The sequence below is a fragment of the Amphiprion ocellaris genome, chromosome 16 (assembly GCF_022539595.1).
Source record: "Amphiprion ocellaris isolate individual 3 ecotype Okinawa chromosome 16, ASM2253959v1, whole genome shotgun sequence".
NCBI lineage: Eukaryota > Metazoa > Chordata > Actinopteri > Pomacentridae > Amphiprion > Amphiprion ocellaris.
The window spans coordinates 28,320,250-28,346,097 of NC_072781.1; the positions used below are offsets into that span (position 1 = coordinate 28,320,250).

Sequence of the window (25,848 nt, forward strand, 5' to 3'; positions counted from 1 at the left end):
TTTTATAATATTCATGTTTGTTACTGTGATTTATTCAGACATACTATCGCCCCTGTGAAGCATGGTGGTGGCAGCATCATGAAGTGAAGCATGGTGGTGGCAGCATCATGAAGTGAAGCATGGTGGTGGCAGCATCATGATGTGAAGCATGGTGGTGGCAGCATCATGAAGTGAAGCATGGTGGTGGCAGCATCATGAAGTGAAGCATGGTGGTGGCAGCATCATGATGTGAAGCATGGTGGTGGCAGCATCATGATGTGAAGCATGGTGGTGGCAGCATCATGACCTGAAGCAGGTGGTGGCAGCATCATGATGTGAAGCACGGTGGTGGCAGCATCATGATGTGAAGCACGGTGGTGGCAGCATCATGATGTGAAGCACGGTGGTGGCAGCATCATGATGTGAAGCACGGTGGTGGCAGCATCATGATGTGAAGCACGGTGGTGGCAGCATCATGATGTGAAGCACGGTGGTGGCAGCATCATGATGTGAAGCACGGTGGTGGCAGCATCATGATGTGAAACACGGTGGTGGCAGCATCATAATGTGAAGCACGGTGGTGGCAGCATCATGATGTGAAGCACGGTGGTGGCAGCATCATAATGTGAAGCATGGTGGTGGCAGCATCACCAGTTACTAATTTCACAATAACTTTATTTTGAAACAAGGCTGTACCGTGGGATAATATACAATTTAATTTTTGTCAGATAGAATTTTGTCAGGATAATAATTTAAGTCTACAACAAATGTGCTTTAATGATTAAATAAGTTCATGACGTTAGTAAATTCATTTTTTTTAAATGTTTATTTTTTGGCAGAAATGGGCTTCCGCAAGTTTAGTCAGTTTTCTATAGATGAGCTTAAAGTTGGCTTCTGATTCACTTGTTTCTCTTGAAAGCCAGTAATTTTTTTCCTCCACATATTCTCTGCTTTATATAACAACTTGTTTTTTTTCCACAAAAGTTTATTAAATATTAACTGAAAATGCTTTGCTAGAAGTTGAACCAAACCTAAAATCTTGTTGTTGAATCAGAAGCCAATTTCAGCCTCCTTCCTGCAACTGTGAACAGTTTTGATGTTTTATATTTAAAGTGTTAATTTTACATTTACTGAAGTCTTTCATAGTTTTAAAGTTACATTATTTTATTGTGAAATACAGCCAGAAAAGCCTCTTGTATTGTCTCTGATTTCAGTCTTGAATGACACTTTTGATAAAAAGGTTTTGCGTTGAATTAAATGTGACATTAAAGGCTTTTAAAGTCTAGATTTGAGGTGTGAACCTGCAGAAATTAGGTCAGGACTAAATTTAACAGTTAAGAAATCTGCTTTCTTTCTCTGTACATACAATAAGAAACTGACAAAATTCAGAACTGCACTTAAACTAATGAAGTCTGGACCAAATTATCAATTGAAATGCATTTGTGTGGACAGAATGTTCAGTTTTTCTCCTTCAGAATGTCATAAAAAACACAGAAGCAGCACTTCAGATCAGAATATTTGTCTTTGATTTGAGAAAACCAAACAAAAAATTAGACGTTTTGCTGATTTTTCTCCACATTAGAAGTTAAAATATGCTGCCTGTTCTCTTGTAAAATCTGGACCTCATGAACACAGATTCTAAAAACAGTTTAAAACTCAGCTTCAGATTAATCTGGATTTGAAAACGCAGACTTTTGAAGCTTTTCCTTCATCCAGACCTCATTAGACCAGATCCAGATCAGAAACCAGAACTCTGCTCCAGGAGGAATCAGACGCCTCCTGATGCTGCTGGACGAGAATCTAATCATCTAAAACTGGAAGCAGAACTGAATCCAGAAGGTAAATATCCAAGATTCAGATGTGTGATTTGTTTGGCTCCATTATTTCCCTCTACTTTGCTTTTCATTTTATCCTCTCCCTTTACAAGCCTTCCAGGGCCTGCTGCGGAGAAATATTCCAACATCGTGATGCTGCCACCACCATGCTTCACATCATGATGCTGCCACCACTATGCTACATATTATGATGCTGCCACCACCATGCTTCACGTCATGATGCTGCCACCACTATGCTACATATTATGATGCTGCCACCACCATGCTTCACGTCATGATGCTGCCACCACTATGCTACATATCATGGTAATGCCACCACCATGCTACACATCATGATAATGCCCAGGCATGGCAATTTTCCGCCGTTCCGCGGAAATCCGCCGTTTTAATTTTCAAATTGGTCATTTCTGTGAATCGTCCAAATCCGTTGAGAAAATTTTAGGGGGGGTGAGGTACGTTTTTATTACTCTTGCTCCCGGTTTTTGAGAAGTGCTCGGTGTTTCTCCCGCAGCGTAACAGACAAAGAGAACCAGTCTAGCTCCTGCTGCATTGTAAAAGTCCTTGCGATTGGTCGAAATTGGTTAGCTGCCAACGATTGGACCAATCAAATTGCTCGATGCATTCTTTTGTTACAATTCATGGCGGCATGTTCGTGTTGGAATTTTGAGCTATTGGGATCGTTTTCGGTGGAATCATGAGGCGACATTAGAAGTAGGGTTGCCACGCGTCCCTTAAAATGCGGAATCGTCCTTTATTTGACAATTAATTGTCGCGTCCTGTATTGAATCAATACGGGACGCAAGTTGTTCCGTATTTTCATAAACGCCCCGTACACGTCTGTCACACACTCATCAAAACTGCATAAGGAACAAAATAAAACACAGGAAATATTAAGGGCAGCCAATTTCAACTTCGTAGGACCCACGTAGCGAGGACCCGATGCCAGGTCCAGCAGATCACGCTGCACCCGCGTGTTTAGAAATGTTTACACCCGAAACTCCAACACGTCCACAGAAGCAAAAACGTTTGCAAATGTACAGACTGGAGTGGGAAGAGTGGAACCCCTGGCAGTGGGTACAAGGCAAACTGTGTTTTCTGTTGCTCATGGACTGGCTGAAGTAAGGCAGCATCAGGAGAAAAACATGGAGGAAATATGAGAACAGAGAGAACCCAACCAGCAGGTCACAGTTTATCATCATCTAATCATCTCCTGAAGTCCATATGGTGAGAGACATCAGTATCTGGTTGTTAATTTACTAGAGGATGCTTATAATCATGCTGATGTGGTCTGTACTCTACAGTATTTTAGTGACTCAATAAATGCCTAAGTTGTTTAGTATTTTTAATGCCTTTTAATTTTTAATAAACATTTATTTAATAGCCTATATGTAATCAAACATGGCCTTTGTCTAAAAAGAATAATATTTCATTGCACAAGTAAAGGTATAGTAATTTTTGAAACTGTTCAATTATTATATGTTGCTAAAAAACAAAAAAACACAAACAAAAACACATCATAGTAATATGTCAATTAAAAAAGCCTATAGTATAGCATGTCGCCCAACAAACGTCATAGTATAGCCTTTGGTCCAGAAAATGTCCATAGTATAGCATGTCATCCAACAAATGTCCATAGTATAGCATGTCGCTCTAAAATTGTCATAGTTTAGCATGTTGCTCTTAAAACGTCATAGTATAGCATGTCGTCCAACAAACGTCATAGTATAGAATGTCGTTCAAAAAACGTCATAGTATAACATGTCACTCAAAAAACGTCATAGTATGTCGCCCAAAAAACGTCATATTATAGCCTTTGGTCTAAAAACATCATAGTATAGCATGTCGCTCTAAAAACGTCATAGAAAAGCCTTTAATCCACAAAACGTTATGTCCCGGCCGTCTGAAGTAGGTGAGGAGCAACACAAAAACAGTACAAACGCTGGTTTCCAGAGGGTTAGACGAGTATTTATTTGAAAGACTAAGTTTACAACAACACAACATGTGAGGGAGTTAAAAGCAAATGGGTGTTAGTAAAATAAAAATAAATAAACAGAACTAAAAGTGAACTTCATGTTGACATTGATGGGCATTCCAACCAGGAACAAAGTAAATGATAATCAATAGGAAAAAAACCTCTTCCTGTTCACCTCTTAAAACCCAAAAACACACTGCAGTAGCACCCTAAACTAAAACTACCAATGGGCTCCCTGTTTTCCTTTGTGAACAATTCAAAGGTCCCTCTCTATCTCCCCACACATCCACCAACCACTGGAACACATCTCCAAAGTTCTGCTGGACCAGCTCAGCTTCCCTTCAGAAGAAGTGCTGCCACCTGCCAGATGAAGGAGCCTTTTGAGAGGCAGCTGACATCGTGATTGGACTGTACTTTGGTCTGTTCCAATCCAGCTTCAGCTCCAGAGACGGCAGGCGGGACGAGTCAACGGAGGCCGGGTGGACGAAGGCATGCAGCTGAGTACAATCCAGAAAACATCAGAGGAGGAGTGCAGTGGCCCAGAGCCAGAACAACCAGAGTAGCATCGTATGTCTCTTAGAAAACATCATAGTAGAGCCTTTGGTATGAAAAAACACCATCATATACATCGTATATTGTACAAATAACAAGTCAAAGCAAAGAGACATACATTGTAGAATTGTAGTAATTGTGGGCTGACTGATTTACTGATTATCAGTATTTTATTTTTTACTGATTTACGGTAATAAATAAATTTAAAAATGGTGCTACTTTGGCTCTGAACCTTTATCTACCTGTGGTCGCTCTGTCTTCTGGAGTGATTTGATTGGTTATACGTCACGAATAAAACTCCTTTAACTTAACATCTGTAAACAAAACAAAAAAGTATCAACAAAGTTTAGAGTTTAGTTAGAGTTTGTGTTCTTCTAAGTAGATAGTAGTAAATATTTTCATTTACTGCAAATGAATATCTACTCCAAATGTCTCACTAATAATCCTTATCAGCCTTAAAAACCCACAAAACACCCCTCTATACTCCACCACACTTAGTACAGTCCGGTTCCCCCTTCCATAAACCTGCTTGGAATCTTCCACTTCCTGTTTGTCAAAGTGGCCTTCTACCTGGACAGGTTTTGTTGGAGCTCATGCAACAAACATTTTGGGTAACTGCACTTTAATATGGATGGATGACACTGAATTAGAGTCTGTTTTAATGAGACTGAGTTAAGATGTGTAGCTCTGTCATTAAATAGGAAATTATTTCTCAGAATTCACAGAGAAAAGTCTGAAATGTTTGCTAGGTTAGCGTCCCACATGTTCTTTGGCTCAGCTAAAGCTAACTGTCTCCAGCTTCTGGATCTCTTGAGTTGCTTGTTAAAATATCTTCCTGTAGGTGCTGAAGCTCAGAAAGTCTGAGATGTTTGTTCAAAATAAGCTCATTCTCAAGTCTTATCTGAACTCTTTTGTTTTAACTTTTCCTAAACTTAGGAGTTAATGACAGAGCAGCACATCCAGACTCAGTCTCATTTATGTAGAGATTAAACTTCAGTGTCATTCATTGATGTTAAAGTGCAGTTTTTCAAATGTTTGTTGCACATGCTCCTGACCAAACCAGTCCAGGTGGAAGACGATGTGAAGAGAAAGCTCCAGAGGATGAATATCACACATTTACGTTGGAAATAAATGTCCTTTAATTAGACATTGTCATGCAAAAGTTGGATTTCCCTTTAATGATGTTCAAATCTTTGTTGAGTGTTTCGTGGATGTTGGTTTCTAAATGTTTTTTGACACTCGGCCCCAAAGATTAAAACATTTTACGGCTCACAAGCTGCAATAATTCACACATTATCAACTATCTTTCTGACTAAACTAAGATAAAAAGTGAAAAACTGCCTGATTCCTGCATCATGAATGTAAATATTTTTGGTTTTTATGACAGTAAACTGAATATATTTGGGTTTGACATTTTAGAAACCAAAACAAGAAATGAATTAGTGGAGAAAAAAATCAACAGATTAATGGACAAAGAAAATGTGTTTTCCAACATATATGGCTGAATTACTCCAACATTACAAGATACATACAATTTTAATTCAATTTTATTTATATAACGCCAATTACAGGTCAGATTGTCTCAAGACACTTTATTTTTCCATTTTCTGTCATATTTAAAATATGACAAAGTAAGAAATTTAAACCTCTTGACTAATCCAATTTATTATTTGGTTTTTAAGAGACTAATCGACAACTAAAATAACTTTCTCTACTAAAACTAATAAACATGAGGTCAAATAGAAGGAACAGTTTTAAATACTGCAGTCCCACGATGACAAGAATAAAGTTTCTCAACAAAAACTAAATCTGCTGGTGGATTCCGTTAAAGTCCTAATAAATGATAATAAAGTGTGATACTAAAGGTTTGTGGTGCTAAAAATGTCAAAGTAAAGATATCAAGTTGAACATCTGGATGGAGGTTGATAAAAGTTGACCTTCCTTCATTTCTCTGGAGCGACTCCATGGATTTTATGGATGGTGGTTAAAGACCTGCTCTTCTAGTGGTCTTCCTTCTAGTCGCTGTAAAAAGTCAGTCCATCCTGGCCGACTTCAACACCTCTTCATGACAGCTTGTTCTGCCTCCGACCTGGTGGAAACTCCAGAAACTGGGGAAAACCTGTCGAGACTCGAAGAACTCGTGGAGACTCGAAGAACTCGTCGGGCGGGGGAAGGTGTGGTGGGCGGTGGTGGGAGGTGGGGGAGTAGAGGGGGGAGGCCGCCACCCACCTGCCCGCCTACTCTCCGCCCTGACTCCACCCAGACTCCGCCTTGGCTCCACCCATGTGGTCACTTCGGAAACTACGATGCCAAAGGGACGACGAATTTATTTCTTTGTATCTGATCTGTAGCTCAGTGAGTTAAGGATTTGCCTATGGAGCTGCAGGTCGCTGGTTCAAGACCAGACACTTCTTAAATTTTCTCAAAATCCTGACAAAGACAAAGAAAGAAAGAGGTCTGTGGCCGGTCTCGAACCTGCGACCTTCCACTTGGTAGTCTTCTTCTTATCCCCCTGAGCTATCCGCTCAGATACAAATTCTTCTTTTTTTTGCGCATTTATCATCTATTTTTTGTCGTTTTCGAGATTTTTTTAACTCGAGTCTCGACTCGACCGTTTTTCTCAGGAGGTTGGACTTCAGCCTTTGGGCTGGAGGGTTGAACCATCAGTTCCAAGACTTTCCAAAGCCTCCACACCTCCCGAGTCCTCAGGACCTGAGCTTTCACACAGTCTGAGGGCTGAAATTTTCTAAGTTCCACAGTAGTTCTCTGTTGGTTTGAACTTTCAGACAGTCCAAGGACTGAAATCTTCTCAGTTCCTGAGTAGTTCTCTGTTAGTTTGAACCTTCAGACAGTCTGAGGACTGATATCTTCTAAGTCCCACAGTAGTTCTCTGTTAGATTTGACTTTCAGACAGTCCAAGGACTGATATCTTCTAAGTTCCTGAGTAGTTCTCTGTTAGTTTGAACCTTTCCACAGTCCGAGGACTGAAATCCTAAAAGTTCTTGACTAGTTCTCTGTTAGTTTGAACCTTCAGACAGTCTGAGGACTGAAGTTTTAAAAGTTTCTCAGTACTTCTCTGTTAGTTTGAACTTTATGGTTAACAGAAGCCTTAAAACTTGTGACCATGAGTCTTGATTTCACATTTAGATCATCCATCCGAGTTCTTCTCAGACCTTCACCTGTGGGTTTTTTAGAAATCCTCAACAAACTTTGATTCTCTTCACTGAACAGTAAAGTTTGTGGAGATCAGAAGGTAACATTAGTTTGATCAATGGCTTCAACTACTGGTAGACTTTATCTGGAAAGCAGTTTTCTGAAATGAGTTCTTAGTAAATCTGTCCACAATCAAACCAAGAACATAGAAAGAGGAAATGTTTGAAGAAACAACTTGATGTTTTCATTGCAGACTAGAAAAGGCTTTAATTGCTTTATCTGTTTTTGCTCTTTTTGATCGTTTTATTGTTTCTTCTGTTTAATTTGATCTTCTAAAGTTTAACTGGTGTCTTTTCAAATGTTTTGTCTTTAGTTTGATTCTTCTTAAATGTTTAGTTTTGCTCTTTTCTCACCTTTTATTCTTTTCTAATGTCTGATTTGATTTCCAAATGTTTTGTCTTTTTAATGTTTAATTGTTTTTTCAAATGTTTTATCGGCTTGTTTGAAAAATTTCCTTTTCTTTCCCCGTGTTTAATTTTTCGATTAAATCTTTAAGGTTTTTCTTTTTAAATGTTTTACCACCTTTCAATGTTTAATTTTCTTTTTAAATGCTTCATTGTATTTTGTTTAATTCCTATTTAAAGTTTTATTGTCTTTGACTTAATTTTCCAAATAAACATTTAATTTTTAATTCAATGTTTTGTATTTTTAAAGGTTTAATAATCTAATTAATGTTTTGTATTTTTAAAAAAATGTTTAATATTCTTGTTTAATTTTATTTTTTAAATGTTTAATTATCTAAAATATTTAATCTTTAGTTTCATATTTTTGTTTAATAAATTTTGTTTAATTTCATAATTACATGTTTTGTGTCTTCTGTTTAATTATTTAATTAAATATTTTGTCTGTTTAATGTAATTTAATTGTATTTAATGTTTAATTTTCTTTTTAAAAGTTTTGTTGTATTAAATGCTTTTTTCCTTTGATATGATTGCTTTTTTAAGATGTAGTTTATTTCTTTAATCTTTTTTTTCTGTCAAGATTTTAACCTCAACCTTAGAAATGAAACAAACCCGTAAATCACAATGAAAATACTTCTGTTGTCACAATCATGAGTTAGTCAATTATTCAGTTTATCAATTCAGCTTTATTTGTTTAGCACCTTTCACACAGATGACAAAACTAAACAAGCAAAGACAAAAAACTATGATTAAAACTATGATTAAAACTCAAAAACATTAAAAAAAAAACATTTAGCATGGTAATAAAATGTGTCCATGGGATGGAGGGAGTTTACTGAAGTCTTCTTGGGCTCACATGGGAAATCATTTAAAATATAAACTTGATATTCAGTCTAAGGAAACTGCAGAGCGACAGAAGAACCAACAATATCTCCTGTTTTCTCCTTTAATGAGTCGACTCTTCTTGTGCTTTCAGACCAAAGAACTACAGACTCTTCACAACCTGCTCAAACTCTTGGTACAGGACCTCACCACACGGGTCAAGAAGGTTTCCATCTCATTTCTACTCTGAAGCTCACCTTCTCCTGCTCAAACTGCTGACAAATGTTTCTGCTGCTCTAAAGTCTGGTCTCCAGAACTTCCTAAAAACTCTCAAAGTCTCTTCTGCTGCAGGCTGCTTTGTAGAACTGTTTCAGAAAACCTCACTAAACCACATGGAGGAGCCTCAAGATAGTCGTCCAAATGAAACCATACAAAAACCAAACTAGCACAACCCAAACGCTAAAGTCTCCTGCAGCCTACCAGAGAACCTCTGAGAACAGAGAATCAGGACAGGAACTCTTACCTTCTGGACAACCAACGCTGGTTCTCAAACAAGAATACAGAATGTGTCTGACCAGAAACCTCTGAAGACTCACTACAGCCAAGATGAAGACACAACTCAGCTGCACCAAATCCACTAATCACTGCACACATTAGCACCATGTGCTAACTGTGGCTAAAGAACCATATTTACCAAGACAACTATCCAGTACAAAGCCCTAAAACACACCAAGAAACACATTAAAGACTATTTTACTGCTGGAAGCTGCAAGCCAACACCTAAAGAACAAACTACAGCAACAGAGCCAAACCCGGTTCAGTGGTGGAGAAGCAGAGGAAATGTTTGTCTGCAGCTAAATAAAGCAGAAAGACAGTGAGCTGCTCAGGTGTTCCTGATAACACCAAGCAGCCACCTGGACAGCCAATAGGAACACAGCTTACTGGAAGTCCAGAGGGCTGGGTTAGTGAAGGAAATTTAGTTTAGTTTTCACACAAAGAATGCCTGAACATGTCAAACTGGTTCCATAGTAGAACCCTCATTGTAAAAACGTCATAGAATGGTGTGTTGCTCAAAAAACATTAGGACCCGGCTGTCAGGGGACAAACATGTAAGAAACATGAGAACAGAGAGAATCCAACCAGTAGGTCACAGTTTATCATCCCCCAGTCATCTCCTGAAGTCCATATGGTGAGAGACATCACTATCTGGTTTTTCATTTACCAGAGGATGCTTATAATCATGCTGATGTGGTCTGTACTCTACAATATTTTAGTGACTCAATAAATGCCTAAGTTGTTTTTTTAAAATGCTTTTTAGTTTTTAATAAACATTTAACAGCCTATATGTAATCAATAAATGGCCTTTGCCTATCTTAAGAAAAATTCACTCAGAACTCTGATATGTTAACAGTACTAAATAAATCAATAAATACATGCATACACACAAAAATAAGTTAATACATTAACTGTGTTAAGATAAGATTTAGATGGGAAAAAATGTCTGTAGAGAATTTCTTTGTCCAGTATTCTGCATTCAGTTGTTTATGTTTTTGCAGAATCCAGTATTGCTCACTGGTTGGTCATTACATTTTATAAGTTTGATTTCACTGTTTAAAATGATGCCACCTCTTTTCAGACAGAACCTGTGATAATAAAACAATACAAAATTTTTAGTTCCGTGTTAATAAAGCACTTAAAGCTTTAAGTATGGCTAAATGCTTTTTTCAAAATTAAATATATCACTCCTTAGGTGGTAGTGGCCCCAAGTTCAGTAAAGTTGGAAAGATATTCACAGATTCAGACTTCCAGCATCAATAACTCATTAGATATAGGTTGTCAAAACATAAACGGTGCCTCTTTCCCATTGTTGCAAGGCAGACAATGTGCTACAAGCCCAGTTTTATCAAAAGTAGCTGTCTTTCAAGCTGCAGAAATAACATTGATGTCTATGTGTAGCTGGCTGTGTGACGTCTGTCTGCAAAACCGCTGCAACAGCAAAGAGAGACACAAATAATAACTTCAGTCTTGTTCTCTGTAGGTACACAATGTGCTACAAGCCCAGTTTTATCAAGTAGCACATTGTGTACCTTATAATGATGGAAAAGAGGCATCGTTTATGTTTTCACAACATATATCTAATGAGTTATTGATTGTGGAAGTCTGAATCTGTGAATATCTTTCCCATTTTCCTGAACTGTGGCCCCGAGGAGCCGTGGTGGACGTCCTTTATTTTCATTTCTGAAAGGTGGCAACCCTAATTAGAAGTGACTTTGTGACCAGTGTAGAACTCCAGTGTAAATAGTGTTAAAAGACCTATAGAACTGTAAAAATTGTAGGACTAAATGCAGTGAGACAACATTGAAGAAAAAGTAAGTTAACTCTTCATTAAATTAACTTATTCATTACAATCTAGTCTTCTGTAATTCTATGCATGTTTTTCATTCTAAATCACCTCTATTTTACTGAAAACCTCTCGGCTCAAGGGGGGGCTGCGCCCCCCTGGACCCCCCTGAAGATTGTATACCGAACATTTTCAGCTGAAATCAAAATTTGCTGTTGCCATGCCTGTAATGCCACCACCATGCTACCCATCATGATAATGCCACCACCATGCTACCCATCATGATAATGCCACCACCATGCTACACATCATGATAATGCCACCACCATGCTTCACATCATGATAATGCCACCACCATGCTACCCATCATGATAATGCCACCACCATGCTACCCATCATGATAATGCCACCACCATGCTACCCATCATGATAATGCCACCACCATGCTACCCATCATGATAATGCCACCACCATGCTACCCATCATGATAATGCCACCACCATGCTACCCATCATGATAATGCCACCACCATGCTACCCATCATGATAATGCCACCACCATGCTACCCATCATGATAATGCCACCACCATGCTACACATCATGATAATGCCACCACCATGCTTCACATCATGATAATGCCACCACCATGCTACACATCATGATAATGCCACCACCATGCTACCCATCATGATAATGCCACCACCATGCTACACATCATGATAATGCCACCACCATGCTTCACATCATGATAATGCCACCACCATGCTACACATCATGATAATGCCACGACCATGCTACACATCATGATAATGCCACCACCATGCTACACATCATGATAATGCCACCACCATACTTCACATCATGATAATGCCACCACCATGCTTCGCATTGGGGATGGCGTGTTTGTGATGATGTAAAGTGCTTGTGATAATTTGAACATTCACCCTCCTGTTTAGCTTTTCAAATTAACAGTCATGAAAGTCAGATTTTAGGTTTTAAAGGTTTAAAGTAAATTCAAACAGAGTTTGCCGTCTTTAATTTCAGACCTCGTGGTTACTTCAGGGACCTCCAGTCTTCAGGAAAACCAGAGTGCGTGGTTGATAAAAGAGTCGACAGACCAGGTGTGTAACTTTTCTTATTCTTCTATTCATCTTTACACAAACGGACTCTTTGACACTTGACAATATTCAGCACAGAGACTCATCCACACTTCGGCTGTAAATCAGGCAGAAACAACATTTACAGATTTTCTTTTCTCTCCTGTGGAGTTTACGATCACGATGCTTTGGATGTTTTTCAAACTAAAAGCAGCAGCAAAGCAAAATGCTTCTTTTTTTGTCCATTTTGGATGAACATTCTCAGTGTAGCACCAGACAGAGTACAAAATAACTTCAATTATGGATTAAAAATAAAAATACAGCATATGAAATCCCTGTCCCCAAAATAAATACATAAACAAATAAACAAAAACAAACACAGGTAGAAAGATCCAGAAAGGCACTTAAGTGTGATGGTCTCCAACAACAGATGCAGTAAAGGCTCTTCAAAATGAAACGTGAGTTTAAGTTTCAGATTTGTGTGAATATTTGTCAGATTTTTAAAAAAGTTTTCTCCCACTGGAGTGAACACGTCCGACAGTTTAATTAGAACCCAGAGTTGAAATGTGACGTCAAATACAAGAAGAACACTTTACAGTTAATTTTGTTTAATAAGATGCTGTTTTCATCAAAATAACTAGAATTCACAAAGAAGCAAACAGCAGCTCGGATCAAATCTTTGGATTTCGGTGCTTCTCCATCCTCATGTTTAATTTTTTGTGTCTCCAGTTACCTTAAGTTCTGTTTTATCCTTTTTTAAATTTTTGGGTCTTATTTTGTTTTTTGTTTACATATTTTGTGTCTTGTGTGGCAGCTTTCTTACTTATCAAATTTCCTCTGAAGTCTCTATTTTTATATTTTATCTTACATTTACGAAAAAATAACATTAATATACAACTTTATTTAAAAAATAAACAAGACATGTAATCTGAGTTGAATTTCAAAGGAAATCTGATAAAGTAATGAAGCCACAACATACAAATACAGCAACATACAATTTTTGTTAAAATTTCAGTTCAAGGAGTCTGAAGTTGTGATTTCTGTTTAGTTTTGTTGAAAACAGCAGCGTCTGTCAAAACGATGACTAAACAACAGGAACAAAGTGGAGCCAGATGTGCTCAATAGTCTCGTTTTTCTCTTCCAGATGTTCACGTCCTTAAAAACGACTACAGATGACCAAATGCAAGCATCAGAAGGTGGACAAAACTTCTCCTCCTGCAGGCTTCAGGATCTGAGTTTGGTCTTTATCGTCGTCCAGGGAGTTTATTGGTGAGTCAGAATTTCAGTTTCTGCTCCGAGGAAAACTTAGTTGAAGCCTTCATATCCCCCTTTTGCTAGTGTCAGATGAGGAAACAAAGAGCCACGAGTAAATCTGAGCTCTCTGGTTTGTGATCGACTTTTTTTATTCACAGAACAACAAACGGAAAAGCCGAACAGATATGATTATAATCAGAACTTTTAAGGGTCAATCTACAGGATCAGTAATATCTGACATTCATTTATTGTTCTGGTCTTTACTTTCAAAAAGAAAGTTCAGTTTCTTCAAAGTGAGGTTGTGTCGAGTTCACCAAGGGAGCTAATATCAGAACAATTATCTACAGTCACCAGCGAGATGCAAATCATTATTTGGTCCTATTTGAATTGTGAAGTGATGTTTACAAGTGATGTTTGTGTGTTTAAAAGATGATTATTGTGCAACTGTTGAAGCATACGATTGAAAATATGTAATAAGAAGACACATCACAAAATTTTACTGCTAGCAAGAACTCTCGAAGATAGAGAAAGGAAGGAAGAAGGAAGGAAGGAAGGAAGGTCAGTCGGTAGGAAGGAAGGGAGGAACATGAAAAGGAAGGAAGGAAGCTAGGTCAGTAGGAAGGAAGGAAGGAAGGAAGGAACATGAAAAGGAAGGAAGGTAGGAAGCTAGGTCAGTAGGTAGGAAGGAAGGAAGGAAGCTAGGTCAGTAGGTAGGAAGGAAGGAAGGAAGCTAGGTCAGTAGGTAGGAAGGAAGGAAGGAAACTAGGTCAGTAGGTAGGAAGGAAGGAAGGAAGATAGGAAGGAAGGAAGGAGCATGAATAGGAAGGAAGGAAGGAAGCTAGGTCAGTAGGTAGGAAGGAAGGAAGGAAACTAGGTCAGTAGGTAGGAAGGAAGGAAGGAAGATAGGAAGGAAGGAAGGAGCATGAATAGGAAGGAAGGAAGGAAGCTAGGTCAGTAGGTAGGAAGGAAGGAAACTAGGTCAGTAGGTAGGAAGGAAGGAAGCTAGGTCAGTAGATAGGAAGGAAGGAACATGAATAAGAAGGAAGGAAATAAGGAAGGAAGGGATGTGGGTAGGTAGGTCAGTAGGTAGGAAGGAAGGACGGTTGGACTGTAAGTAGGTAGGAACATGGTAGGTACATAAGTAGAAACATAGATAAGTAGATAAATGAGTGGGTTGGTTGGTGGATATGCAGATAAATTGGTCGGTCGGTCGGTAAGAAGGAAGGATTGGATGTAGGTAGGAAGGTAGGAACATGGTAGGTGGGTTTCAACATAAGTAGGTTGGTATGTACATAAGTAAATATGAAGATAGGAACGTAATTAGATGAATGGGTGGGTTGGTAGATATGTAGGTAGGTAGAAATGTAGATGGGTGGGTGGGAACATAGATAGGTAGCTGGATAGACAGGTGAGTATATCAGTTGATAGGTGGGTAGGTGGTAGGTAGCTACAAAGGAAGGTAACCCAGTACATGGGTAGGTAGGCTGGCAGATGAATGGGTAGATAGACAGCTACATAAAAAGGTTCTATGAAGAAAACAGCATAAGTTTAGGTGTAAACTATATTAATGGTGGAATTTCTCACCACTTTCCTGTGCCCTAAATTTCTAAATCGTAAAATTTCCATTATCTTACTGACAAGTGCACAAATCTTTCAAATCCAGTGTAAACTCAAACTGATTTTTATGGTGGCTTAAATTTGGTGCGTTGCAGATGGTCTGCCTCTTTAAACGGGAGGGTCATGCTGACTGCCACACACTGACCATAAATACAACCCACTTTAAAAAAACAAACTATCTTTTTAAGGTGAATAATGATGTGAAACTGGAGGAAAACCTCATTCTTATCAGTCAGGGCTCTAGAACTGAACTGGTCGCTACCTTAAATGTCCCCTGAATGCAACTTGGGACATAAAGTAGATAATTGATTAACAATAATATACATTTATAAGATGTTCATGTATAATACAAAGTTGAAGAACACAGCTTCCCTGATTAATTGCCTAATATGAGTTGGTATGTTATTTGTGTAAGTTGTGTCACTTTGTCCAGGCAACTTGTGATCCTTACTAATGTTGACTGTTAGCGTTTTTAATTAAGACCCAGTAGATTATTGAAAGTGCTGTACAGTGAAACACATTTATTGAGCTTTTCCATTCATTGTTCTGTTAAGAAAAGACGATTACAGCTCTGAGAGTTCATACTTAAACGTGGTTCTTTGTTTCCTCAACAAACACTCAGAGGACTCAGTGGAAATCCGCTGATGTTTCTACGGAGGCCTGCAGGAGTCATATTGATGTGAAAGCCTATACGTACAGATTAACGAAGGGAAGGATTCATTAACCTGTTTGCATATTATTTTAACGTATTTTTTCCATCCATATGACCCCTGCAGGGCGCCGTAGTTGAGGCCACCCAAACAAACTGTAAACAAAAGCCAGAAGTTTCTCTTGCTCAGGTTCTCCCAATGCTTTGCTTTGTTTTGTTGTCCATCCAGACTGTGGTGTGAAAGGTTCGGGTTCGATGCCCTCTGGATCCACTTGTGGTGCTGTTAAGGCGCTTTGGATCCATTTACAGACATTTCCAAACAAACACACTGAAACAGAAACAAGTATTTATGAATTATTAATGATTCCAGCACAAATAATGTGAATATTTACAATCTACGACAGGTTGTCCGGACTGGTTTGAGTTTCTTGGAGATCTTTTACTTCATGTAAATGGCTTCTTCAGTTCTAACTTGCGAGTGAGTCACTTCTCCAGTTACTAGCATCCCTACCCTAGCAGTAGCATTCTTACGCCTTGTTTCTACGTAGTTTTGCTCCGTTCCATAAATCTGTACAATATTTGGACTGTGCCCCCTGGTGTTCAACATAGTGAAATGCATTTTATTTCAGATGGATAGAAACTTCACCCCAGCCATGAGGGAGGCTAATTAGATGCTAATCGGTTATTAGCTTCTAGTTTTATGGAATATGTGCATGAAGCATGATTGCTACTAAAACAGAACAATAATATATGAAGAGAAACAAGTGAGGAGGTTTTCCTGCCACATGTGGACCTGTTTAGGGAAATATTTTGTTATGGGATGCATGTTTGTTCTCTGTATGTTACACAGCTAGCATGCGTTAAACTAGCTAAATGAGGGTGTTTTGTCATCACACATTTACAGGATATGAATGTCAACATAGTCAAACAACTAAGTAGCACTTTAGCCTGCTAGCTTGTTAATTCTTCCAACTTCCTGGTTCACCAAGTTCAGCCTCTCCATAATCTGCAGCAGGAGTTTTACAAACACATCGGAGATCACGGAGGCTCTAACAGGAATGACTGGAGTTCTGCTTGATTCGTATACGACCTCAAAACTAAACTAGGCGTCAGGCTATTTCAGTTGTCGCTCCATCAGACTACAGTATATTATCTAGTAATTATGAGGAAACTATCTCAGGATCCTGTTATGTCGACTGCTAACCTACCTAATTTTCCAAAATGTAAACAACTACTGGCTAAAAAATAAAACAGTAGTAATCATGGCAGCAGTATGCTTGGTGTTTCTTATAAAACACATCTGTTCATGTACAAATAGGGACGTTTAAGCTTTTTCTTTAAATGATGAGATTGTAAGTTTTGACTGTTAGCCTGGAGATGCTAGTTGCTAATGTAGGGATGCTAGTGAAGTGGACTCTACATTCAGTGGGTTGTCAAGGTAACAGTGTACATTTAGCATGAGAGCACTCTTTTTTTTTTTTACCTGAGAATATTAGCACAGCAGATTTTTTACACAAACTTTAGCGAGAGTTTTAGTGATTACCACCAAAGATTTGTACATTTTTATAGTAGTCTGCACCATTTTTGTTCTATTTTGACGGCTTTTGCTTTGTGAAATTGTCAAAACAAGAGGTTAAAGTTGATGAAGGGACTCTTATCCGTTTACCTGCAGTCGTCTCCTCCTGTGCTGATCACATATTTGTCATCATGGGAGAAACGGATGTTGGTCACATGAGCCGAGTGGCCGAGGTAGCGCTTGTGTTTGGCCTAAAGACAGGAACCAAACAGCAATACTTCAGTTCAGCGTCGCTTCTTTTAACTTCAAATTGTCCAAGTTTGTTTTTGTAAACTGGAGTCAACCCTGGTTCTTCTTCAAGAAATCCAATTGTATCAATGCTAATCATGAAAATTCTCGCCTCTTAATTGAAAAAGAAATTGCAAATATCATGTTTTACTGTCAGATACTCACAAACTTCTCTGTGCAGGGGAAGTCGAACAGTTTGACCAACCCGAAGTCGTCGCCGGTGACGACGTTCAGGCCGGCGTGAGACACACAGGCACAGTTCACGTCGGCTTTGTCGGCGTTTCGCGGCCAAATACCCAAAACTTCATCTCCCAGGACGCTGAAAAAGACATGGCGAAAAGTTACCGTCTGAAACATGCAGGTACAGCAGATGGATCTATCAATTCTGAGGTTCAGACTTGGATTTAGTGTTCAGGTTAATCTGGGAGGCGTTAGGATGAGTTACCTGGTCCACGTAGCCCAGGTGATTCTGTCGATGGCCGTCTGGTCGCTCACCTGCTTCCCTGAAGGAACCTCAAACACCTGCCGCTTATACGCTCCTGTGGACACCTGAGTAAATACAGACAGACATAAAAATACACTGTACCTGTCAGCAGAAAGTATGTGTTTATACATGTAGCATATCTACTGTGCTCATCATTCCCTAGGCTGTAGATTATACAGATAAATTAGTCTGAAAGAATAATGTTTTAGTGACTTTTTAATGACATGTAATACTTTGACATTTATGACGAATATATAGAATATATACTGCTGGACTACTGGGAAGTAGTACATTTTAATATAATAATTTAATAAAATATATAATATAATAATGGGTGAACTTGGGTGTTGGTTTTATTTTACTGGATTTAGCTAAAATGAAAACTTACAGAAGGCTGAGTGAAGGTTTTACTAAATCTTCATGCTTGTTTTTTTTATTTTATAATTTAAAAAAACATTACAAGCAGTATTTTCTAATGTCTATTCTTTTACTAATCCTTCTTTATTGTATTAATTACTGGTTATCTTGGTTCTGCTTCTATTATCCCACTCAATCCAGTGTGAAATTTTTAATGTATTTGTTTTGTATTATTTTTGATTAATTAATGCTGTTTTAGCAGCTTTTGAATTCATAAAGGTGTATGTGCACAGTTCTATATATATTTTCCTTTATATTTTGAACAACTTTCTATTTTAAGTAACTCATTACAGGCTGTTTTTTTTAGGGGAAAATTGATCCATAAGTGGGATGTTTGGACTCTGTGACAAGTTCTATGCAGGTTTACATGTTTTAAGTGCATTATGACAATCTGAAAAGCCCATTACATTACCTTTGAGTATAAAATGTGCCTTAAAAATCCACTACCCAGCAGTACTGCAGTGCATATTCTATATATACAGAGCTTAGCCATTAGACCACCTGTCATAAAAACGAGAAAACATGAGTGTTTTAGAAATCTGTCAAAAACTGTTTTCAAACTAAATATTGTATTGCTATTTATCAGGCAAATAACAAACTGGAACAATTAAATAGTCCTTATTCACATATATTAACCAAAAATCTTAATATTTTGTATGACCTGTTTTGGCCCCGATACCAGCTTGCATCGTTTTATGGGATTTTCCAGTCACTTTTGTTGTTGAGTTCCAAAAAGTACACAATACAACCACTAAAACTTTTTTTTTTCTGTTCAGGAATGCAAAAAAAAAAACTGGATTTGGCATCTCAATCAAAAAATAATAATGTGCTTTGCTATTTTCCAGCACTCCCCATGACCCTAATGAGGATTACGTGATGTCCAGATAATGGATGGATAGTATATTAGTGTGTACCTGTATGTAGCAGCTGTCAGCAGAGAAGTCGAGCTGCAGAATAAAAGCAGGAATGTCGCTGCAGTAAACCAGTCGGTTCAGACTCGGTCCTCCGCTCACGTCGTAAACGTCCACCGTGTTCTCCACAGAACCAACCGCCAGTAACCGCCGGTCCGGACTGAACCTGAACACAACACATTTAAATATTATGATGCAACAGTTTTCTCTCTTTTGTTTGTTTATGGGCCTTTTCCTTTTGAAAAAGCAGGATTTTTTATGTCTCAAAATCCTGTAAACCTCCAACAAACCTGTATACTGTAAAATGCTGAAGAAATCAGAATTAATATCTTGTCCAGGCTTTTCAGACAGTCAATACTGTTATAATTCAGATTTCTGATACGGTTTTGTCAGATATATAGGAGTTCTGTATCAGTAATGAATCTCCTGTTGTGTTTCTTGTTTTCGTCAGATCCTACCGGAGGTCCTGGACGGCAGCGCTGCGATCTCGTTTCTTCGCCCACATCTTGAGCGAGTTGGCGAGGAGGAGGAGAAACTCGCCGTTCTTCATCCCGACCGCCAGCATCTCTCCATCTGCGCTGTAGCTCACACAGCGAGCTGCATGGCCGACACACACTTTGTTCAACAGTTTCTAAGAGAAAGACGGAAAAAAGACAGGAAGATTTTAAAACTAGACTTCTTATAATCCTTCAGGTTTAAACATCCTCCAGAAACACTGGACATGATATCTAAACAAAGTCGTATCAGAAAGTATTCAGACACCTTCAGATGACGTTTGTTACAACTTTGTAAGGACGTTTTCATGGTATTTCGGACGACATACTAAACTATGATGTTTTTGTGACATTGTGGACCACATACTAAACTATGACGTTTTTGTGACATTTTGGACGACATACTAAACTATGACGTTTTTGTCACTTTCCGACCACATACTGAACTATGACGTTCTATCCACATTTTGGACTACATACTAAACTGACTTTTTTTTTGTCATATTTCGAACGACATACTAAACTATGACGTTTGTCACTTTCGGACCACATACCAAACTATGACGTTTTTGTCACATTTCGGACCACATACTAAACTATGACGTTTTTATGGTATTTCGGACGACATACTAAACTATGACGTTTTTATGGTATTTCGGACGACATACTAAATTATGACGTTTTTGTCACATTTCGGACCACATACTGAACTATGACGTTTTATCCACATTTTGGACTACATATGACGTTTTTGTCACATTTCGGATGACATACAAAACTATGACGATTTGTGACATTTCGGACGACATACTAAACTATGACGTTTTATCCACATTTCGGACGACATACTAAACTATGACGTTTTTATGGTATTTCAGACGACATACTAAACTATGACGTGTTTGTCACATTTCGGACGACATACTAAACTATGACGTTTTTGTGACATTTTGGACGACATACTAAACCATGACGTTTTATCCACATTTCGGACGACATACTAAACTGACTTTTTTTTGGTCATATTTCGGACGACATACTAAACTATGACGTTTGTCACTTTCGGACCACATACCAAACTATGACGTTTTTGTCACATTTTGGACCACATACTAAACTATGATGATTTATCCACATTTTGGACGACATACTAAACTATGACGTTTTTATGACATTTCGGACGACATACTAAACTATGACGTTTTTATGGTATTTCGGACGACATACTAAACTATGACGTTTTTGTCACATTTCGGACCACATACTAAACTATGACGTTTTTGTCACATTTCGGACGACATACTAATCTATGACGTTTTTGTCACATTTCGGACCACATACTAATCTATGACGTTTTTGTCACATTTCGGACCACATACTAAACTATGACGTTTTTATCACATTTCGGACCACGACGTTTTTGTCACATTTCGGACCACATACTAAACTATGATGTTTTATCCACATTTTGGACCACATACCAAACTATGATGTTTTTGTCACATTTTGGACAACATACTAAACTATGACGTTTTTGTGGTATTTTGGACGACATACTAAACTATGATGTTTTTGTCACATTTCGGACGACATACTAAACTACGTCTTTGTCACATTTCGGACGACATACTAAACTATGACATTTTTGTCACATTTCCCACCACATACGAAATTATGACGTTTTTGTCACATTTCGGACCACATACTAAACTATGACGTTTTTCTGGTATTTTGGACGACATACTAAACTATGACGTTTTTTTCACGTCAGACGACATACTAAACTATGACGTTTTTGCGGTATTTCGGACGACATACTAAACTATGATGTTTTTGCGGTATTTCGGACGACACTAAACTATGACGTTTTTGTCACATTTTGGACGACATACTAAACTATGACGTTTTTGTCACATTTCGGATGACATACTAAACTACGATGTTCTTGTCACATTTCGAACGACATACTTAACTATGACGTTTTTGTCACATTTCGGACGACATACTAAACTATGACGTTTTTGTCACATTTCGGACGACATACAAAACTATGAGGATTTGTGACATTTCGGACGACATACTAAACTATGACGTTTTTATGGTATTTCGGACGACATACTAAACTATGACATTTTTGTCACATTTCGGATGACATACTAAACTATGACGTTTTTGTCACATTTCGGACGACATACTAAACTATGACACTTTTGTCACATTTCGGACCACATACAAAACTATGACGTTTTTGTCACATTTCGGACCACATACTAAACTATGACGTTTTTGTCACATTTCGGACCACATACGAAGGTATGATGTTTTTGTCACATTTCGGACCACATACTAAACTATGACGTTTATCCACATTTTGGACGACATACTAAACTATGATGTTTTTGTCACATTTTGGACGACATACTAAACTATGACGTTTTTGTGGTATTTCGGACGGCATACTAAACTATTACGTTTTTGTCACATTTTGGACCACATACTAAAGTATGACGTTTTTCCAGTATTTTGGACGACATACTATGATGTTTTTGCCAGATTTCGGACGAAATACTAAACTACGACGTCTTTGTCACATTTCGGACGACATACTAAGCTATGATGTTTTTCTGGTATTTTGGACGACATACTAAACTATGACGTTTTTGTCACATTTCGGACGACATACTAAACTATGACGTTTTTGTCACATTTCAGATGACATACTAAACTATGATGTTTTTGTCACATTTCGGACCACATATTATACTATGACGTTTTTCGCAACTTTTTGAAAGACATACTGTGATAGTTTACTGTGATAGTAGAAACACAGTAAACCAAGTGTAGAAGCTGTGACGGTAGAAACACAGTAAACCAGACATAGAAGCTGTTATAGGAGAAACAGGCAGACCCTGATCCAAGTGTCATCTGGAATGAATCATATCGAGGTTAATAACTGTCATTAACAGGCTATCTGCTGTTTTTCTTCTCTTAAAGGTTGCTTTGGTTTCCAGAAGACAGACACTCTCTGTCCAGAGTGGGGACACAGAAAGACTGCTTCATCAACACGGCGCTGTGGCTGAACCAGCATCTTTGAACAGATGGAGGTTTAGAGGAGCTGAGGGCTGAACTACCAAGACAGATTCATTCATAAACACTGAAGCCTAAAACCAAAGTTAAAGCTGTAAAACCTGCTGAGCTCTGCCTGACAGATCCCGCTGAACAAAACCAGACTGTTACAGTCAGACAATAACCTACATGCATTCAATTAGTGATTCATAAAAAGTATAAATACATTTAGATTTTATTACAACAGACCTGATCTGCTGGTACCACAGTTAATAGAACAGTTAGTAAAATATTCTCTCTGATAAATATTAATCAATGACTAGTTTTTGGCCAAATCAAAGTGAGAATAAGTGATTTTTATTTCTGATGGAGGTGAGGAAATGAGGAAACTCTGTTAAATGGGCTTCACAGTGCAACCCTCAGTTCTGCTGCTGAAAACTCTTATAGGAGGACACAGCTGAGACACAAGATTGCCTTTAAAATCAAATGCAACTAATTTTGTGAAAAATAAAATATGAGAGCATGTAATAAAGAAAATCTTGACAACCACTGATGTGTAGATTTTTGCTCATTTAATGTTTATGTGACTTTTGTCACATTTCAGATGACATACTAAACAATGACGTTTTTGTCACATTTCGGACGACATACTAAACTATGACATTTTGGCAGTATTTCGGACCACATAGTAAACTATGACGTTTTTGTGGCATTTTGGACGACATACTAAACTATGACGTTTTTGTCACATTTCGGACCACATACCATATGATGAAATAATGTAAAGGAGGCCGTGAAAAACACTATGATAAGGTTTTCTTTGAAAAACAAATCATCATAAATTTTGGCGCAAAAAAACGCCTTACTATACTATGTCGAAAAAAAATGTGATTTTTCAAACATGTTGTAAAAACGTGCCATATGATGAAATAATGTAAAGGAGGCCGTGAAAAACACTCCAGAAAGGTTTTCTTTAAAAAAAAAAATCATCATGAATTTTGGCCCAAAAAAAACGCCTTACTATACTATGTCGAAAAAAAATGTGATTTTTCGAACATGTTGTAAAAACGTGCCATATGATGAAATAATGTAAAGGAGGCCATGAAAAACACTGCAGAAAGGTTTTCTTTGAAAAAAAAAATCATCATGAATTTTGGCGCAAAAAAATGACATAGTATACCATGTCGGAAAAAAAATGTGATTTTTCAACATGTAAAAACGTGCCATATGATGAAATAATGTAAAGGAGGCCGTGAAAAACACTCCAGAAAGGTTTTCTTTAAAAAAAAAATCATCATGAATTTTGGCCCAAAAAAAAACGCCTTACTATACTATGTCGAAAAAAAATGCGATTTTTCTACATGTTGGAAACACGTGCCATATGATGAAATAATGTAAAGGAGGCCGTGAAAAACACTCCAGAAAGGTTTTCTTTGAAAAAAAAATCATCATGAATTTTGGCGCAAAAAAAAACGCCATAGTATACTATGTCGAAAAAAAATGCGATTTTTCAAACATGTTGTAAAAACGTGCCATATGATGAAATAATGTAAAGGAGGCCGTGAAAAACACTCCAGAAAGGTTTTCTTTAAAAAAAAAATCATCATGAATTTTGGCCCAAAAAAAACGCCTTACTATACTATGTCGAAAAAAAATGCGATTTTTCAAACATGTTGTAAAAACGTGCCATATGATGAAATAATGTAAAGGAGGCCGTGAAAAACACTCCAGAAAGGTTTTCTTTAAAAAAAAAATCATCATGAATTTTGGCCCAAAAAAAACGCCTTACTATACTATGTCGAAAAAAAATGTGATTTTTCAAACATGTTGTAAAAACGTGCCATATGATGAAATAATGTAAAGGAGGCCGTGAAAAACACTCCAGAAAGGTTTTCTTTGAAAAAAAAAATCATCATGAATTTTGGCCCAAAAAAAACGCCTTACTATACTATGTCGAAAAAAAATGTGATTTTTCAAACATGTTGTAAAAACGTGCCATATGATGAAATAATGTAAAGGAGGCCGTGAAAAACACTCCAGAAAGGTTTTCTTTCAAAAAAAAATCATCATGAATTTTGGCCCAAAAAAACGCCTTACTATACTATGTCGAAAAAAAATGTGATTTTTCAAACATGTTGTAAAAACGTGCCATATGATGAAATAATGTAAAGGAGGCCGTGAAAAACACTCCAGAAACGTTTTCTTTCAAAAAAAAATCATCATGAATTTTGGCCCAAAAAAAACGCCTTACTATACTATGTCGAAAAAAAATGTGATTTTTCAAACATGTTGTAAAAATATGCCATATGATGAAATAATGTAAAGGAGGCCATGAAAAACACTGCAGAAAGGTTTTCTTTGAAAAAAAAACTCATCAAGAATTTTGGCGCAAAAAAAGGCCACAGTATACTATGTCGAAAAAAAATGCGATGTTTCTACATGTTGGAAACACGTGCCATATGATGAAATAATGTAAAGGAGGCCGTGAAAAACACTATGGTAAGGTTTTCTTTAAAAAAAAATCATCATGAACTTTGGCGTAAAAAAAACGCCATAGTATACTATGTCGAAAAAAAAATGCAATTTTTCATCGTGTTGTAAAAACGTGCCACATGATGAAATAATGTAAAGGAGGCCGTGAAAAACACTCCAGAAAGGTTTTCTTTCAAAAAAAAATCATCATGAATTTTGGCCCAAAAAAAACGCCTTACTATACTATGTCGAAAAAAAATGCGATTTTTCAAACATGTTGTAAAAACGTGCCATATGATGAAATAATGTAAAGGAGGCCATGAAAAACACCCCACAAACGTTTTCTTTAAAAAAAAAATTCATCATGAATTTTGGCCCAAAAAAAACGCCTTACTATACTATGTCGAAAAAAAATGTGATTTTTCAAACATGTTGTAAAAACGTGCCATATGATGAAATAATGTAAAG

At 37.5% G+C, this 25,848-nt stretch overlaps 1 protein-coding gene and 1 long non-coding RNA gene across 6 annotated transcripts in view; one reads left to right on the top strand and one right to left on the bottom strand.

The window, feature by feature from the left end:
• Positions 1-12,241: 12,241 nt before the first annotated feature.
• The window catches only part of LOC111572928 (echinoderm microtubule-associated protein-like 6), a 128,421-nt gene continuing 114,814 nt past the window's right edge, over positions 12,242-25,848 (bottom strand). For all 5 annotated transcript variants that reach the window (XM_055018672.1, XM_055018670.1, XM_055018671.1 and 2 more), the window contains 6 exons: positions 19,807-19,979; positions 19,352-19,514; positions 17,982-18,085; positions 17,702-17,855; positions 17,399-17,499; positions 12,242-16,060 (listed from right to left, as the gene is read on the bottom strand). In XM_055018672.1, the coding sequence (XP_054874647.1) occupies positions 16,036-16,060; positions 17,399-17,499; positions 17,702-17,855; positions 17,982-18,085; positions 19,352-19,514; positions 19,807-19,979 (720 nt within the window). In that variant the 3' untranslated portion in view covers positions 12,242-16,035. The remainder of the gene's footprint in view (positions 16,061-17,398; positions 17,500-17,701; positions 17,856-17,981; positions 18,086-19,351; positions 19,515-19,806; positions 19,980-25,848) is intronic.
• Positions 16,057-23,458, top strand: LOC129350834 (uncharacterized). The gene is made up of 2 exons (XR_008604389.1): positions 16,057-17,897; positions 19,800-23,458. It is a non-coding gene; the product is annotated as an uncharacterized LOC129350834 (long non-coding RNA).